The sequence below is a fragment of the Euprymna scolopes genome, chromosome 41 (assembly GCF_053919585.1).
Source record: "Euprymna scolopes isolate OS-2025 chromosome 41, ASM5391958v1, whole genome shotgun sequence".
NCBI lineage: Eukaryota > Metazoa > Mollusca > Cephalopoda > Sepiida > Sepiolidae > Euprymna > Euprymna scolopes.
Genome location: NC_136522.1, coordinates 75,857,733 through 75,878,327, shown reverse-complemented (window position 1 = coordinate 75,878,327; position 20,595 = coordinate 75,857,733). Strand labels below are relative to the sequence as shown.

At 30.0% G+C, this 20,595-nt stretch overlaps 1 protein-coding gene across 1 annotated transcript in view; it reads right to left on the bottom strand.

Moving 5' to 3' along the window:
- The window catches only part of LOC145266635 (uncharacterized), a 471,019-nt gene that overhangs the window by 140,268 nt on the left and 310,156 nt on the right, over positions 1 to 20,595 (bottom strand). The window contains exons 112-119 of the mRNA XM_080122558.1: positions 13,084 to 13,266; positions 10,698 to 10,823; positions 8,834 to 9,016; positions 7,104 to 7,232; positions 5,568 to 5,762; positions 4,747 to 4,878; positions 1,317 to 1,502; positions 482 to 619 (exon numbers count right to left, since the gene is read on the bottom strand). Coding sequence (XP_079978684.1) covers positions 482 to 619; positions 1,317 to 1,502; positions 4,747 to 4,878; positions 5,568 to 5,762; positions 7,104 to 7,232; positions 8,834 to 9,016; positions 10,698 to 10,823; positions 13,084 to 13,266 — 1,272 coding nt within the window. The remainder of the gene's footprint in view (positions 1 to 481; positions 620 to 1,316; positions 1,503 to 4,746; positions 4,879 to 5,567; positions 5,763 to 7,103; positions 7,233 to 8,833; positions 9,017 to 10,697; positions 10,824 to 13,083; positions 13,267 to 20,595) is intronic.

Genomic DNA, 20,595 nt, shown 5'->3' with positions numbered 1-20,595 from the left:
GTGGCCTTGTACAGATACAAGATACTCTCTGGTGTGAGTAATTTTCTAGCACAGTAGATGGAACCTAACTTTTTTGCAGCAGTCTTGGCAGTGTCCTCAGTATTGGACTACTGAAGGAATTTTTTTTGGCTAGCTTGTTTTGAATCCAGGAGATTTAACGTTGGTGGTGGGCTCTTTTTTTGGCTTGGTCTGTCGAGCCGTGTTTTTATATTCCTACCCAGTTTTATTATTTTGATTAATTACTCACATCAAATGGCTTCATGCCTTTGTATGGAGCAACTCTCATAAAATGAAAGGCTCACCTGAAGAAGGTTGGAGGTTGTAAAAATGACAACCAAGATGAGAACAGTGGTCTGATTAATCCGAATAATCCAAATGATCAAAGAATCCTGACACATAAATGTTAAACAGTATAGGAGTATAGAAGTACGAAATATAAACAAAAAATGCCAATCACAAATTAGATGATCGTGTTACTTACCAAGAAGTTTCGGATATTTGATTTCTGAAGAGATTTTTTCAGCTTAATCTCACCAGTATTTGGTTCTACGTAGAAATAAGTACCTGTGTTCAGAGAATTGAGTGCTTGTTCAGACACCAAGCTATATGTTATAGAATCCTGAAATTGAAATATTGATAATATTAGATTATATGGATTGTTTACGATAACTATATGGATTATGTTTCTACATTATGCAGTTTAATGTGGTATTATAACTGGAGCTTGTGCTAGACATATGTTTACATAGAAAAAACACCAGATTCCATTATTAAATAACTAGGATCGTTTTTGTACAAAAGTAGGCTCCAGATGGAAATATATAATTTGTTTATTTACCACACATAGAAAAGACCGTGTTAAAATATTTAATTTATTCATATTGAATCAACTAAAAATATTTAAAATATCTGGTGTGCCAAGCATGAGAAAGTTAAAATTAAATTATTTTATTAACAACAATTAAAAAATCTGGTTAAATATGCATGAAAATGTCTGAATTCACATATTTAATTTATTTATATTGGACCGATAAAAACATTTAAGTAGCTGAGTTCATTTCGTGCAAAATCTTTAAATTTTTAATTTAACTTTCCTGAAACTACAATATGGTCGGCTTGAAACCCAATGTCAAGAAATACTCATCATAAACCGTCCTCTTGAGTAATGAAACTTTGTCCAGTTAATTCTCATTTCCAATATTCTCAATACATTCTCCTTTACTTAACTGACAATCTATTCATTTAATTCACCATTATCTTCGAATTGCTTTTGGCCTTTATAAGTGGGAATTTATTTGTAAAATTCATACAATTACCTTTACGTCTCTGTCAGTTGCTGAAACTGTTAGAATATTAACGAAAGGTTGTTGGTTCTCGGTAATTCTGACAGAATATGAGGGCAAACTCCAAACTGGTGGATTAGGGTTTCTTGTCACGATGACGGTCAACGTTGACTTGGCAAAAACACTTGGGTTTCCTTCTTGATAGGCCACTATTTCCAACTGAACACAAAAACACACAAAATTAAAAATTTAATTCTATCTTTATTGAAAGGAATAAATACGAAAGTTAAATCCATTTCTCGCACTAACGGTAAAATCCAAACACCATATTCCAATTTGATTCAAATTTATAAGTAAACACGCCAATTTTTTTATATACTGCTTATATAATACTTTATTTGTAACTAATTTGCATATTACTTTTACAAATCACCTAGGATCTCCCTAACACATGCTTACATGTTATAACAAGACTTTCGAACTACCCGTATATTATTTGTATAAACTAATTGTAGAAAAAGTAGACGAATGCATGCTCATATTTAATAACAAGACTTTCGGACTATCTGGTACATTATTTATATAAACGAATTGTAGGATAAGAAGACAAATGGATGCTTATATTTTATAACAAGACTTTCGGACCACTCTGTAGATTATTTGAACAAATGAATCTTAGACAAGCACATGCTCACGTTTAATTAATACGTGACCGTTTATAAATTAAATATATTTATTCGCTGATTATAAAGTGGCTATAACATTGATTGCATTCTCGAAGTGTTGATCCTTTGAAACCATTTATAATTCTTAACAATTTCTTTTTTAAAAACGAAAGTTTTGAAGCTATTTACAGCCACTAATAAGCAATTATGCATTAACATAATGAAATTAGTCATAGTATCATAATTATAGTTATAGTTTTATAATTTGTATTATACTTTACCGATATAAAATTAGTCATATTTTTATAATAATGGCTATAGTTTTATAATTTATATGAAACTTTACACTAATAAAATGTTATAATTCTTAAAGTTTTATAATCTTTACTAGAATTTTCTGTAACAAAATTGTTGGATATTGAGACTCCCAGATAGTGTCGGATGACTCGATGAACTATGAGGAAAGGAGTGGCGCTGCGATATGTTTCAATGTATTCAAATGTGATATTTCGATAGCAAAGGGGATATATTGAAATGGGAAGATAAATACTTTAATTGCAGTATATTTATATAATAAAAGAATGGAATTTAAGAAGGCCAGTTAAACATTTGTATAATAAGAGATTTTGGAATTTTAGTTACATAAACAAAAGTCAAAGTAATTAAAAATAACAAGAATGACCTTGATGTAAGACTGACTTAATTGGGGACGTAAGATAACAAAGAAAGAAAAAATACCATAAATCACACAGATTAAAAATGTTTATTCGTCATATTAAAGGAACTGTTTCACGTATGCTATTTTTTTCCGTGTTGTGAACTGTTAATATAAGTATATACCCGCACATGCGCAAGCACACGGAAAACGAGCTAACGCTGAACATTATATGTACAAGGAAAGAGAACGGTATATGTATTTTTCTTTCAGCTGAAATGCATATATATATATATATATATATATATATATATATATAAACGCATATACATCACAAGGACACTAGACAATACAGTCTGGATACATACATATGCAGCACAGAGACCACGTTATATGAATGCACTATATATATATATATATATATATATATATATATATATATATATATGATTTTCAGAATGTGAGAGATTGTATATAATAAATTCCACAGCCAAACAACGTCGCAGCCCACGAGAGCCATGACAGTCAAAGAACCGGAAGTCCAAGAACTGAGTTCGGATGTGTCTAACTGATGAGCCCAAATGAGGGCGAAACTCGAGTCTTGGACTTCCGGTTTTTTGACTGTCATGGCTCTCGTGGGCTGCGACGTTGTTTGGCTGTGGAATTTATTATATATATATATATATATATATATATATATGTATATATATATATATATATATATATATATATATACACGAGTATATAACAAAATTAGTCATAGTTTTATAACAATTTGGTCAACTTATTAATTTAACGATAAAAATAAAAATAATTGAATTTAAATTTAACAATCATATTGAAAATAAGAAAATAATAATGTGGTTGAAATACAAAACCAAATAAGAAACTGCATATTTTAGCCATTTACTGTCAGAATTTTTTTTATGCAATAAATAAATTTTTTGATCATGAATTTATGTTTTCCTTGACTCAAGGGAAATGTTTAAAGAAAAAAAAAATCACTAAAATGTCGAACCATGCATAGACCTATGCTTTGCAGACCAGTTCAGCTGACAAACCATGAGTAACAACTACACAGGTGTTTTTTGAAAGGGGACTTGAAAGTATAATTTGGCGGTAAAGGATTAAAGAAAATAATTTTATTCTAAAATAATATCATTATTAATACAGAACAAATGATAATATCTAATAAATGTGTATACACACAAGCCCCCCCCCCAATATAAAAAGAATAATTTGGGTCTCCTTTTTGAAAATTAAGTATGTTTTTTACTCTTGTTAATTGTTATTTTAACATGTTTTATTAATTCTTTATTCATATATATATCCCCATAGTAAGTTATAAAATATATATGGCAATTAAGCTACACAAGCCTGATGAATCCTAGCGTGGTTGAAACGCGGAATATTCTGTGTAGCTTAATTGCCATATATATTTTATAACTTACTAACTAGCTCTACTACGTATTGAGCACTGTTGAAGTAAATACTTAAAGTTTACGCATAAATTTATACTTTCGTATATTAATTTATATGATTAAATTAAGTAATCATATATATATATATATATATATATATATATATATATATATATATTAGACATTAAGAGGAGATTATAGATAGATATATAAATACCCGTTCACATACACCTTTCACAATAAAGCTAGAACCCAAAATTAAATAGAATTGAGCAATTGCATCGACAACGGACAACACCAGACCCAAAGTGAGTTTCGATGTACTGCATCTCATATATATATATATATATATATATATATATATATATATATATATATATATATATATATATTCTGTGTGTATAAATATGTATATGTATATATATATTGAAGAAATATGCATGATAATAAAGTATAACTTCACACGATCACGTCCTTTTTATCTGTTTCAGTAAGAAAGGAAAAAATCTTTCAACTATTAAAGTTTTCTTAGCCGAAATCGAAATAAGCGAAGTAAAATATATCCGTGCCAATAACATAGGGGAATAATAAAATCCATAAAAAAGGCTGGCTCGAAACAAATATCGATATCTCAGACAGCTTACTATTTATATTTACATTAAAATCCTATATGATAGCTTTGCATGTTTTAAATCACCTACGTAATCCATTAACTAACTTACATTGAATTGGGTTGTAGTAATTCCCGGTTGTCGTAGGTCGCTTTTCACATAGACACCTCCAGTTTGCGAGTTGATATCGAAAAATGAATATTCCGGATAGATTTTCTCCAATCTATACAAAATTGTGGTTTTCTGTAATAAAAGATACATTAAAAAATATTAGAGATTGTGTAACACAATGAATAATTAAGTTGAATTAGTTAACAGGAACAATATAATTTCAATACCGTCGAAATATTGATTTTAAAAATGACTTAACAATTGTGTTTCATATTATGTATAAGCAAAAAAAAAAAAAAAAAAAAAAACACAAACTGCAGTAATATTTTAAAATTCACAAATCAGCAAAAATTTTCCGGAAATAGAAATTCATATTTAATTTTAATTCCAAGATGACAAATATTAAGCCTGAAGCTTTTTAGTAGAGTTTAATTTAAAAATGGTGCATACTTATTGCTAAACCTGGTAGTTTTTAAACAGGGTTTAATATCAAGATGGCTGGCACTTACTCTTAAACTTGATAACTTTTCCTAAATTTCAAAATGGTGGACACTTATTTCCAAACCTGGGAGCTTTTTGTAGAGTTTAATTTGAAGGTGGCGGACACTTGCCCCTAAACCTGGTAGCTTTTTTGTACAGTTTAATTTCAAAATGGTGGACACGTACTATTAAATCTTCTAGCTTTTTTGTACAGTTTAATTTCAAAATGGTAGACACTTTTAAATCTGGTAGCTTTGTAGAGTATAATTTCATGGTGGTGGACACTTACTCTTAAACCTGGTAGCATTTTAGTAGAGTTAAATTTCAAGTTGGATACTTACCCCTGAAGTTGGTGGCTTTTTCCATCTGCTGGTCACAGTGTAAAAGATTTGCTGAATGGATTGTAAATCAGAGATAGTTGTCGTTCTTGGTAGGTTTTGCAACTCAATATCCGCCTGACTTTCAATTGTATTTATGGTTACTTTGGCGGTTCCAGTTTTTTCTGGATTTCTCTGATCCCTTGCAGAGACTGTCATCTGTTAGAAACAAAACACAAACAATATTAAAAGAATACCCGTTCTAGTAAAGGTAAAATTATTTTTTTTAATTGCTTTAGCTCAGCCCCAAACACGGTATTAACGACTGAGACGTTAGCGCTACTCTGAATTAGGAGTAAGATTCATATGAGACATCATAAATGGGAAGTTGCGCAGCAAAATGTTTGTTTACATTACATTTAAATGCTTGTGGGTAAAGTTGGATGAAATAGGAAGCAGAGAGAGGATTCCAAAGGCAAGTGGTTCGAGAAACGAAACTGTTAGAGTAGAATATTTTGCAACATTTTGGGATCTATACAATGAATGAATGAGACTTTGCTGCTCGTCAGAGTTTGTAAGAGGATTTTATGTCGAGGGAGTAGCAGTTCACTAAGTTTGTGGGAGCACATTCAATGGAAATACTTATAAAAAAAAGCACACGGGTGCAACAGGGTGGCGATGGGACAGACGCTGGAACTTGGTAAACAGTATGGAACATATTAGGTTCGAAATTCTTGCTGGCACTTTGTTCAAAGAGAAACGCGAGTTAGACTAGATAGATATGTAGCAGCAAGAAACTTTGAAGTGGTATTGAGACGGGAAGTTACATGCAATAAAAAAATGTTGTTAAAAAAATGCTAACTCGGATTTTTATTTGTTTCCCGTTTTATTTATATGAGTTAGTAATGTAAAGTGTAATGCCACGTAACGTTACATTAAAAAAATATTCAGTCACTGTATGGAATCTTCATGGCTCTATTATTAGAGGAATTATAATCAATCATTAGAAGTAAGAATCTAAGTGAAGCAAAGATGCCGCCTCTTTCAAACCATGACTTTTGTACTTTCTTTTAATGCAATTTCTTTTTCTTCTGGCCGTCTTATTTCTTCCGGCCTTTTAAAGTTACAACACAAATCACTCATCTTAAAATTGAAATAGATCTTTTTAAATCTCATAACTTTAATATTGTAAAATTGAAAAAAAAAAAAATCACAAACTGTTTAACATTTTCTAAATGATAATTTTTATGCCCATATATTGCTCCTTTTACCAGATCCTTTTAAAATATTCTAAAGGAACTAAAATTCAGGGAATATTAATTAACTGATGCTTAATATCAATAGTTAAAATTTCACAAAAATCGAAGGATTGAGTGTCCTCAGTCTAAAAGGATCGCTTGATTGAGTATACAAGATACTCAAACATGACTTGTACTATTAACTTGTTTATTTGCCTTTGATGACAAACATACATTAATTTGATTGTGACATAAAAAAGAAGTGTTGGAGTTAATGCAACACCAAAACAATTTAGTATTTCAAGAAAGATGCGATACTTACCGTGTAAACATAGTTTTTGATTGGGTTATCGGTCAAGGGCTTCTTGACAATGATTGCTCCACTGGCTGTATTTATGTAGTAGTAGTTAAGTGTAGTTGTGTCTCCGGAAATACTATAGACAACCGTATCCTACAAAGGAAAAGGTATATATTAATCGAGATAGTGACTGAAAAAGGGACAAAACAAGGGACATAACATATGAAAAGTAAGATTAATTTCAAATTAAAAAAGATTAAAAAATACATACATTTTGAAAATAGTAGATTTTGGAATTTGATGGTGATCTTTTGAAATTTTAAGTTGACCTTTGGAAATTTAAGGCTGATCTTTTAACAGTTGATGTTGATCTTTTGAAATTAGAAATGGATTTTGAAATTTGAAGTTCAGCTTTTTAAATATTAAGTGGATCTTTTGAAACTTGAATTTTTAAAACTTGAAGTTGATCTTTTAACATTTACTGTTAATGTTTTAAAATTTAAAGTTAAGTTTAACATTTAATGTTTAAAACTTGATGTTGATCTTTAAAATTTTGATATAGATGCATTATTTTTAGTCTTTATTGTAATTAGATCTTTTGTTAATTTGAAGTATTTTTTAGCAAAATCTTTTTAATTCATAGTTTGTTTATTTTTACTTGCATTTGATCTTTCTTTAAATCTGAGATGATCATTTTTATCCTGCAATTGATCTTTCTTAATTTATAGTTGGTCTTTTTTTAATCTGAAGTTAATCTTTAATAATTTGAAGTTCATCTTTTTAAAATTGAAGTTGTTCACTTTAAGAGTGAATTGGATTTTTTTGTAAATTCGAAGCTGATCTTTTTTAATTTGAAATTAAACTTTTAATCTATATTATTGTGAACAACGATATTCAGTCACTGTATAGAATCTTCCTGACTCTCTTCATAGAGCAATTATAATAAAAAATCAGAAGTAAGAATGTAAGTGAAACGAAGATGCCGCCTCTTTCAAACCAGGACTTTTGTACTTTCTTTTTAATTATATTCTGTTAATGTTATTTCTTCCTGTCTTTTAAAGTTACAACACAAATTAAATTAATCGTCTTAAAATTGAAATAGATTGTTTTAAATCTCATAATTTTAATATCGTAAATTTGAAAAATAAATATCACAAGCAAGATATAAGATTCCTTCAGGTTTTAAGTAAAAGAATTTGATCTCATCTAAACGCACCTAAACACATTCAATTAGCACCTTGACCTCGATGAAGTTCTTTGTTAAAACGAATTTTTTCCCTCTTGCATTTATCTCTATTTACCCTTGCCAATCCTCTCTGTTGAAAAATATTCCGAAATGGTAAGTGTTCTTCTTACTTATCTTTCTACGACCAAATACTTATCTTCAGTAAGCATTTTTCCAATGACTTGATCGTTTGCGATTTTCTTGAATACTTTCTCATGCCACAGTCATGTGTCCTAGAGACGTTTTCATCCTCCCAGAAGTCTGATTTGTTACCTCTAATAGTGTATCCTTCAACTTCTCTCACGATTCTTTTATACTTATTGAAACATCTTGTAACCGAACGCTCATCACTTGGTATGCACACTTTCAAATTACCAAAATTCTTCAATCGATGTCGACAAATCGTTTAGGAAGAGAGATTAAAAACTTTTCGATTCCCATGTGAAAATCGACCCAGAAATGTAAACGATTGTTAGAAAATAGAAGTACTAAACGTTTGCATTTATTTGTAGATAATATTTAAATTTACCTGATCGAGGTCAGTAGCAGAAACAGTAAGTGCAACTTCGCCTACAGGTTTTGTTTCTTGAATGATGATATTGTATGACGAGTTTCTGAATTTGGGTGCATACAGATTTCTAAGAACGTTAATTGTGTAATTCTTGGACACAGTTCTCGTTGGGAAAAGTGTGTTGAAGGCAGCCACTTGAAGCTGGGAAATAGAAAAAAAAATAATAATGCAGAACACCAAAAAACAATTACAATAAAACTAAAACAAAAACAGAGAGAACACCACCACATGAAAAACTGCAAGAAATTTGAGACTCCCCCCCCCCCAAAAAAAAAACACCAACAAGAGGCAAGAAGAATGGAAGGAGAGCACTAATCAGATCTTTGTTGGAAGAGTGGACATTGGGGAGCCTTATTGCGACCTTAATTTGAAAGGAGACCAATGGTCATTATCAGTGAGAAATCAAAGGAAAACATCTGTAGTGAAAATACAAAATAATTTGCTATGATGATAGAAAGAGGTGGAGAGTACTGGAAATCATGGAGACTTGTTGTCGTTCAGACTCCAGGAAACGGATCAGGTGCTAAGTGTAACCAGTTCTAAGTGACGGTCTTCCGGAAGTTGTCTTTTTATGATCTACCTTCCCTAGATTATCATTTATTTTGAGGGTTACAAAACCATTTAGATGGCCTTAAGTTAATATAATGTGATTAGATTGAACATAAGTTAGATTCATATTTCAAATTAAAAACCTAAAGAATTTTACAAGTTAGGCATTTATAAGCTCATTGAAAGATGGGATCAAGTTATCGAGAGCAAAGATCGTTATTGTAAGAATAAAGATTTTCAAAAACAGTTTTTAATGTTCAGGGTAAAATTTTAAGTCGGAAAACACTTCAACCTAATACATACAAGGTGCCTTCAATAAGTTTCCAGATTTTTTCATATGGCACTTTTATTGATAATACACACATGAAACTCTAGGCCTTTTCGAATTAATCTCTTCTGGCTCCAACAACTTCGGGAAGGCCCTATGGAAGCCCTCTTATATAAGCATGTCAATGGACCATGTTATGATCTCTTTCATCTTAATTGTCTCATAACGACAGCCTCTAAGGATTTCCTTGAGCTTAGGGAATAACCAAACGTCACAGGGAGCAAGGTCTGAACTATAGGGAGAGTAAGAAACTGTCTAAATGCTCATCTTGATTATGACAACGCCTTTCTTTCTGATCTTCTCTGAGCACCTTGGGAAAAACCTTGGGTAAATCTGCCACATCTTCAGTTCTTTGCGAATAATTGTGTGTACAGTTCTCACACTGACATCAAACTGCACACTTATTGTCTCTATAGAAACATAGCGGTCCTTATCTATGAAATTCTTTATTTGGCCAATCAACTCTGATGTTCTAAGTTCCTTACTCATTCCACACCTCTCATTATCCCTCACAGACTTTTTCCCCCTCCTTCAATTTCTTATGCCACCCCAAAACTGATGCTCAATTCATGCAAGATGGTCCAAAAGCAGTCTGAAGAATTGTATACATTTCTATGGCATTTTTTTCAAGTTTAAAACAGAATTTTTTTATTGCATATTGCTCTTCCATAGTGTCCTCACGTCCAGATTGCATTTTTGAAATTCACCAGCTGTGACTATTAGGCTTTAGTAAGGTGTATTCCAATTCTTGCTATAGCTGTTCATTTGAACCTGAAATCATAAAAATTGGTCAGTTCTCTCGTAAGATGTATAGCAATAACATACTGAATTTTCAAGATTCTACAACAATTTTAGATGCCTGTACAAAAATTCTGGAAACTTAATTTAGGTACCCCAAATTACAATTTGAGTGAGAATACAGAATAAAAAAGAAATTTTTCTTACATTATAAATGAATGATTTGGGGTCACTCTTGAGATTTTCTTTAACTGTAATTCTGCCAGTCACCGTATCAAAGTTGAAATAATATGGTGTTAGACCACTTGGAAGTAGTTTAAACCTGATTTGTCCCTGTGTAAATAAAAGAAAGTTATGAGAAATTTAACAAATGCTGACTAGCTGTGAAACATCCGTTTCAAAATAAATACAGGGTATTTAAAAAATATATGTATATATATAAATTAGTGATGAAACGATTCCAATATTTTTTCGGATTTCGATATAATTGCCAATTCTGTTCTACATTTTTGATTCCGATACAATTATCGATTTCGATTCTTTTAAATTTCTAAATATAGAGTTGTTTTTTTTTATTTGTGAGGGGGGGTACCGCAAAACGCATGTAATATTTGCATATAATTTTGCAAGAGTAAAAATACACTTGTGGAGTATAATCTATTGTCTTTACTTTTACTCGTAGTTTAAAATCAATAAATAATTATCATTTCATCATTAATGCTATCCGTGGAATACTAAATTTTACACAAAAGTAAACAACAAAACAATAAAAAAATCGTTTTTTTGGCATCGGAAAATAGACACACATTTTACTGATTTCGATACCGCAAAAAAGTTCCGATTTTTTCAATTTCCTTTATTTATAGACACAGAGTGAAATAGAATAGCTTTGAATACAGTTGTGTTTCAAACAATTGGTGTGGCGACAAATAGAATGACAGGCCCCGTCACAGGTGATTTCCTCAACAGGCCCAGTCTGTTAACGACGTGCCACACCCGAAACCACCGTGAATTTACATCGCCAGTATTTATGGAAATACTTTCGTGCCTACATCGTCACGAGGTAGAAACACTTTGTGGAAACACTTTGAGCATATTTTTAGCATGAGGTATAAGGAGTGGGGGCTCACGTTGGTATTTCGATTAAGAAATTCTTTCTTGATTTAATGAATTTCATGCTTCATTGAAACGTGTCTTCTTCAATCTCATTGGCCAATCGTTTTTTTTTTTTTTTTTTTTTTTTTTTTTTTTTACAAAAGATTCACTTGTTTTCAAGGTCCGAAAGCCACTCGACGATAAGGGTTAATGAGTGTACGCTAGTGATTGGAACAATAGCATACTAATCTTTAGTAGTGGAAATTTGATAAACTGGATTACTTAAGGAGACGGCTCATCAAGAATTTGTTTATGTTGGACTTGAAGACGACCATATTGTAGTCAGCTGGAAAGCAGGCAAACGGAATGGAGTTCCACAGGTGGTCAATTCTAATAAAGAAGCTCTGTTCATGGAATTCATGTTTAGGTTTTGGTACAGATAAAAAGTAGGGGAAATTATTGATAGCAGTTTCAACTAGACGAATGCTTTTCATGAAAATTTGGCAAGGGAGAGACCATAGATTAAAGCTCATACGAGCACTTGCCATGAAAATAACGATAGAGCAACGTCTCTTCTGTAGGAAAGAGGTTGCAGGAAAGAGCAAAGGGCATCCCCTACTAGGCCACAAAAATACTGTCTGTAGATAAAAAATTCGGATGAAAACGGATTAAAAAGTTTTCCACATGTCTGAATACACTATGCATGAAATTTCAAGTCTGTAGATCAAGAATTTGTTGAGTATCTAGATTGAGAAGTGTCCACACACACACACACACACACACACACACACACACACACACACACACACACACACACACACACACACACACACTCTCTCTCTCAGTTTTATAGATATATAGATTACTAGCAGGTCGCCCGGCATTGCTCGGTCGTAAAATATGCTTAAATATGATATTTTGATTAATGCAGAGGAAAAAAGAGAGGAAGACAGAAAAGACGGGAAGACAATATCAGAGAATGGACAGGATTGAAGCTGAGTGAGGCGGTTTAATGTGCAGAGGATAGAGAAGAATAGAGAGGACTGGTTTACAGTTCATCTGTAGCATGCCAACTGCAACCGCCATGGAGCAGGTGAAGGTGAAGACACATTGCTTCTTATTACATGGTGCGATTACTTTTTTGTACTAATGAATCACTGCTTATCATGTCACAAAGGACATTAAAGAATAAGGGACAATCGATTTGTTAAATGAACGATGAGAGAACACCATGGATAATTAGAGATGATAACTAAAACTAGACAGAATGGGATTATTTGAGAGGACGACTCAATATAAATTTGTTAATATTGGACTTGAATGCAACCATATTGTAGTTAGCTCGAAAGCAGCCTCGTGACATTGTGTTCCACAGACGAGTAGTTCTTCGAAAGAAATTTTACCCGTGAAAGTTTCGTTTAGTTTCAGATTCACATAGAAAAGAAGGAATGCTATGTACAATGGTAGTAGAAAAAACTAGTTTTGCTGCGAAACTTACGTTGTTATCACTGTCGATGGCACGAATGTCTCCAACAAAACTTCCTGGATTTTTTAGTTCATCAGTTTGGAAGCTGAAAGGTTCTAAAAATACTGGCAAATTTTGGTCTCGGATAACATCAATCTGAACAGGGCAAAAGACTGATTTGGGTGGATTGAACTGATCACTAACTCTTACGTTGAACTGAAAAGGTAAAAAGAAAAATATCCAAGTTTAATAAACATATTAAAACACACTGCCGCTCAAACTAAAATTCCATCAAACGTGGAAAAAAGTTAACATATTCTGGTCTAAAATGCTACCAAAAGGAAAAATAAATTGCTCTTCTTTAATTAAGCACTTAAAAATTAGTACAAACTTGTTTGTGTGCAGTCGTTAGAGTTCTGTGTGGAGAAAATGAATGAAGAAAAAGAAAAAAATGGCCGTCTTTTCTCTTTATATGCTTTTGATATTGTCACCTAATATGCAAATGATATGCTTTTTTTGATATTGTCACCTAATATGCAAATGATATGCTTTTTTTGATATTGTCACCTAATATGCAAATGATATGCTTTTTTTGATATTGTCACCTAATATGCAAATGATATGCTTTTTTTGATATTGTCACCTTATATGCAAATGATATGCTTTTTTTGATATTGTCACCTAATATGCAAATGATATGCTTTTTTTGATATTGTCACCTAATATGCAAATGATATGCTTTTTTTGATATTGTCCCCTAATATGCAAATGATATGCTTTTTTTGATATTGTCACCTAATATGCAAATGATATGCTTTTTTTGATATTGTCACCTAATATGCAAATGATATGCTTTTTTTGATATTGTCACCTAATATGCAAATGATATGCTTTTTTTGATATTGTCACCTAATATGCAAATGATATGCTTTTTTTGATATTGTCCCCTAATATGCAAATGATATGCTTTTTTTGATATTGTCCCCTAATATGCAAATGATATGCTTTTTTTGATATTGTCACTTAATATGCAAATGATATGCTTTTTTTGATATTGTCACCTAATATGCAAATGATATGCTTTTTTTGATATTGTCACCTAATATGCAAATGATATGCTTTTTTTGATATTGTCACCTAATATGCAAATGATATGCTTTTTTTGATATTGTCACCTAATATGCAAATGATATGCTTTTTTTGATATTGTCCCCTAATATGCAAATGATATGCTTTTTTTGATATTGTCACCTAATATGCAAATGATATGCTTTTTTTGATATTGTCACCTAATATGCAAATGATATGCTTTTTTTGATATTGTCACCTAATATGCAAATGATATGCTTTTTTTGATATTGTCACCTAATATGCAAATGATATGCTTTTTTTGATATTGTCACCTAATATGCAAATGATATGCTTTTTTTGATATTGTCACCTAATATGCAAATGATATGCTTTTTTTGATATTGTCACCTAATATGCAAATGATATGCTTTTTTTGATATTGTCACCTAATATGCAAATGATATGCTTTTTTTGATATTGTCACCTAATATGCAAATGATATGCTTTTTTTGATATTGTCACCTAATATGCAAATGATATGCTTTTTTTGATATTGTCACCTAATATGCAAATGATATGCTTTTTTTGATATTGTCACCTAATATGCAAATGATATGCTTTTTTTGATATTGTCACCTAATATGCAAATGATATGCTTTTTTTGATATTGTCACCTAATATGCAAATGATATGCTTTTTTTGATATTGTCACCTAATATGCAAATGATATGCTTTTTTTGATATTGTCCCCTAATATGCAAATGATATGCTTTTTTTGATATTGTCACCTAATATGCAAATGATATGCTTTTTTTGATATTGTCACCTAATATGCAAATGATATGCTTTTTTTGATATTGTCACCTAATATGCAAATGATATGCTTTTTTTGATATTGTCACCTAATATGCAAATGATATGTTTTTTTTGATATTGTCACCTAATATGCAAATGATATGCTTTTTTTGATATTGTCACCTAATATGCAAATGATATGCTTTTTTTGATATTGTCACCTAATATGCAAATGATATGCTTTTTTTGATATTGTCACCTAATATGCAAATGATATGCTTTTTTTGATATTGTCACCTAATATGCAAATGATATGCTTTTTTTGATATTGTCACCTAATATGCAAATGATATGCTTTTTTTGATATTGTCACCTAATATGCAAATGATATGCTTTTTTTGATATTGTCCCCTAATATGCAAATGATATGCTTTTTTTGATATTGTCACCTAATATGCAAATGATATGCTTTTTTTGATATTGTCCCCTAATATGCAAATGATATGCTTTTTTTGATATTGTCACCTAATATGCAAATGATATGCTTTTTTTGATATTGTCCCCTAATATGCAAATGATATGCTTTTTTTGATATTGTCCCCTAATATGCAAATGATATGCTTTTTTTGATATTGTCACCTAATATGCAAATGATATGCTTTTTTTGATATTGTCACCTAATATGCAAATGATATGCTTTTTTTGATATTGTCACCTAATATGCAAATGATATGCTTTTTTTGATATTGTCACCTAATATGCAAATGATATGCTTTTTTTGATATTGTCACCTAATATGCAAATGATATGCTTTTTTTGATATTGTCACCTAATATGCAAATGATATGCTTTTTTTGATATTGTCACCTAATATGCAAATGATATGCTTTTTTTGATATTGTCCCCTAATATGCAAATGATATGCTTTTTTTGATATTGTCCCCTAATATGCAAATGATATGCTTTTTTTGATATTGTCCCCTAATATGCAAATGATATGCTTTTTTTGATATTGTCACCTAATATGCAAATGATATGCTTTTTTTGATATTGTCCCCTAATATGCAAATGATATGCTTTTTTTGATATTGTCACCTAATATGCAAATGATATGCTTTTTTTGATATTGTCACCTAATATGCAAATGATATGCTTTTTTTGATATTGTCACCTAATATGCAAATGATATGCTTTTTTTGATATTGTCACCTAATATGCAAATGATATGCTTTTTTTGATATTGTCACCTAATATGCAAATGATATGCTTTTTTTGATATTGTCACCTAATATGCAAATGATATGCTTTTTTTGATATTGTCACCTAATATGCAAATGATATGCTTTTTTTGATATTGTCACCTAATATGCAAATGATATGCTTTTTTTGATATTGTCACCTAATATGCAAATGATATGCTTTTTTTGATATTGTCCCCTAATATGCAAATGATATGCTTTTTTTGATATTGTCACCTAATATGCCAATGATATGCTTTTTTTGATATTGTCCCCTAATATGCAAATGATATGCTTTTTTTGATATTGTCACCTAATATGCCAATGATATGCTTTTTTTGATATTGTCCCCTAATATGCAAATGATATGCTTTTTTTGATATTGTCACCTAATATGCAAATGATATGCTTTTTTTGATATTGTCACCTAATATGCAAATGATATGCTTTTTTTGATATTGTCACCTAATATGCAAATGATATGCTTTTTTTGATATTGTCACCTAATATGCAAATGATATGCTTTTTTTGATATTGTCACCTAATATGCAAATGATATGCTTTTTTTGATATTGTCACCTAATATGCAAATGATATGCTTTTTTTGATATTGTCCCCTAATATGCAAATGATATGCTTTTTTTGATATTGTCACCTAATATGCAAATGATATGCTTTTTTTGATATTGTCCCCTAATATGCAAATGATATGCTTTTTTTGATATTGTCCCCTAATATGCAAATGATATGCTTTTTTTGATATTGTCACCTAATATGCAAATGATATGCTTTTTTTGATATTGTCCCCTAATATGCAAATGATATGCTTTTTTTGATATTGTCACCTAATATGCAAATGATATGCTTTTTTTGATATTGTCACCTAATATGCAAATGATATGCTTTTTTTGATATTGTCACCTAATATGCAAATGATATGCTTTTTTTGATATTGTCACCTAATATGCAAATGATATTCTTTTTTTGATATTGTCACCTAATATGCAAATGATATGCTTTTTTTGATATTGTCACCTAATATGCAAATGATATGCTTTTTTTGATATTGTCCCCTAATATGCAAATGATATGCTTTTTTTGATATTGTCACCTAATATGCAAATGATATGCTTTTTTTGATATTGTCACCTAATATGCAAATGATATGCTTTTTTTGATATTGTCACCTAATATGCAAATGATATGCTTTTTTTGATATTGTCACCTAATATGCAAATGATATGCTTTTTTTGATATTGTCACCTTATATGCAAATGATATGCTTTTTTTGATATTGTCACCTAATATGCAAATGATATGCTTTTTTTGATATTGTCACCTAATATGCAAATGATATGCTTTTTTTGATATTGTCACCTAATATGCAAATGATATGCTTTTTTTGATATTGTCACCTAATATGCAAATGATATGCTTTTTTTGATATTGTCACCTAATATGCAAATGATATGCTTTTTTTGATATTGTCACCTAATATGCAAATGATATGCTTTTTTTGATATTGTCCCCTAATATGCAAATGATATGCTTTTTTTGATATTGTCCCCTAATATGCAAATGATATGCTTTTTTTGATATTGTCACCTAATATGCAAATGATATGCTTTTTTTGATATTGTCACCTAATATGCAAATGATATGCTTTTTTTGATATTGTCACCTAATATGCAAATGATATGCTTTTTTTGATATTGTCACCTAATATGCAAATGATATGCTTTTTTTGATATTGTCACCTAATATGCAAATGATATGCTTTTTTTGATATTGTCCTCTAATATGCAAATGATATGCTTTTTTTGATATTGTCACCTAATATGCAAATGATATGCTTTTTTTGATATTGTCCCCTAATATGCAAATGATATGCTTTTTTTGATATTGTCACCTAATATGCAAATGATATGCTTTTTTTGATATTGTCCCCTAATATGCAAATGATATGCTTTTTTTGATATTGTCCCCTAATATGCAAATGATATGCTTTTTTTGATATTGTCACCTAATATGCAAATGATATGCTTTTTTTGATATTGTCACCTAATATGCAAATGATATGCTTTTTTTGATATTGTCACCTAATATGCAAATGATATGCTTTTTTTGATATTGTCCCCTAATATGCAAATGATATGCTTTTTTTGATATTGTCACCTAATATGCAAATGATATGCTTTTTTTGATATTGTCCCCTAATATGCAAATGATATGCTTTTTTTGATATTGTCACCTAATATGCAAATGATATGCTTTTTTTGATATTGTCACCTAATATGCAAATGATATGCTTTTTTTGATATTGTCCCCTAATATGCAAATGATATGCTTTTTTTGATATTGTCACCTAATATGCAAATGATATGCTTTTTTTGATATTGTCACCTAATATGCAAATGATATGCTTTTTTTGATATTGTCACCTAATATGCAAATGATATGCTTTTTTTGATATTGTCACCTAATATGCAAATGATATGCTTTTTTTGATATTGTCACCTAATATGCAAATGATATGCTTTTTTTGATATTGTCACCTAATATGCAAATGATATGCTTTTTTTGATATTGTCACCTAATATGCAAATGATATGCTTTTTTTGATATTGTCCCCTTATATGCAAATGATATGCTTTTTTTGATATTGTCACCTAATATGCAAATGATATGCTTTTTTTGATATTGTCACCTAATATGCAAATGATATGCTTTTTTTGATATTGTCACCTAATATGCAAATGATATGCTTTTTTTGATATTGTCACCTAATATGCAAATGATATGCTTTTTTTGATATTGTCACCTAATATGCAAATGATATGCTTTTTTTGATATTGTCACCTAATATGCAAATGATATGCTTTTTTTGATATTGTCACCTAATATGCAAATGATATGCTTTTTTTGATATTGTCACCTAATATGCAAATGATATGCTTTTTTTGATATTGTCACCTAATATGCAAATGATATGCTTTTTTTGATATTGTCACCTAATATGCAAATGATATGCTTTTTTTGATATTGTCACCTAATATGCAAATGATATGCTTTTTTTGATATTGTCACCTAATATGCAAATGATATGCTTTTTTTGATATTGTCACCTAATATGCAAATGATATGCTTTTTTTGATATTGTCACCTAATATGCAAATGATATGCTTTTTTTGATATTGTCACCTAATATGCAAATGATATGCTTTTTTTGATATTGTCACCTAATATGCAAATGATATGCTTTTTTTGATATTGTCACCTAATATGCAAATGATATGCTTTTTTTGATATTGTCACCTAATATGCAAATGATATGCTTTTTTTGATATTGTTACCTAATATGCAAATGATATGCTTTTTTTGATATTGTCACCTAATATGCAAATGATATGCTTTTTTTGATATTGTCACCTAATATGCAAATGATATGCTTTTTTTGATATTGTCACCTAATATGCAAATGATATGCTTTTTTTGATATTGTCCCCTAATATGCAAATTATATGCTTTTTTTGATATTGTCACCTAATATGCAAATGATATGCTTTTTTTGATATTGTCACCTAATATGCAAATGATATGCTTTTTTTGATATTGTCCCCTAATATGCAAATGATATGCTTTTTTTGATATTGTCACCTAATATGCAAATGATATGCTTATTTTGATATTGTCACCTAATATGCAAATGATATGCTTTTTTTGATATTGTCACCTAATATGCAAATGATATGCTTTTTTTGATATTGTCACCTAATATGAAAATGATATGCTTTTTTTGATATTGTCACCTAATATGCAAATGATATGCTTTTTTTGATATTGTCCCCTAATATGCAAATGATATGCTTTTTTTGATATTGTCACCTAATATGCAAATGATATGCTTTTTTTGATATTGTCACCTAATATGCAAATGATATGCTTTTTTTGATATTGTCACCTAATATGCAAATGATATGCTTTTTTTGATATTGTCACCTAATATGCAAATGATATGCTTTTTTTGATATTGTCACCTAATATGCAAATGATATGCTTTTTTTGATATTGTCACCTAATATGCAAATGATATGCTTTTTTTGATATTGTCACCTAATATGCAAATGATATGCTTTTTTTGTTATTGTCACCTAATATGCAAATGATATGCTTTTTTTGATATTGTCACCTAATATGCAAATGATATGCTTTTTTTGATATTGTCACCTAATATTCAAATGATATGCTTTTTTTGATATTGTCACCTAATATGCAAATGATATGCTTTTTTTGATATTGTCACCTAATATGCAAATGATATGCTTTTTTTGATATTGTCACCTAATATGCAAATGATATGCTTTTTTTGATATTGTCACCTAATATGCAAATGATATGCTTTTTTTGATATTGTCACCTAATATGCAAATGATATGCTTTT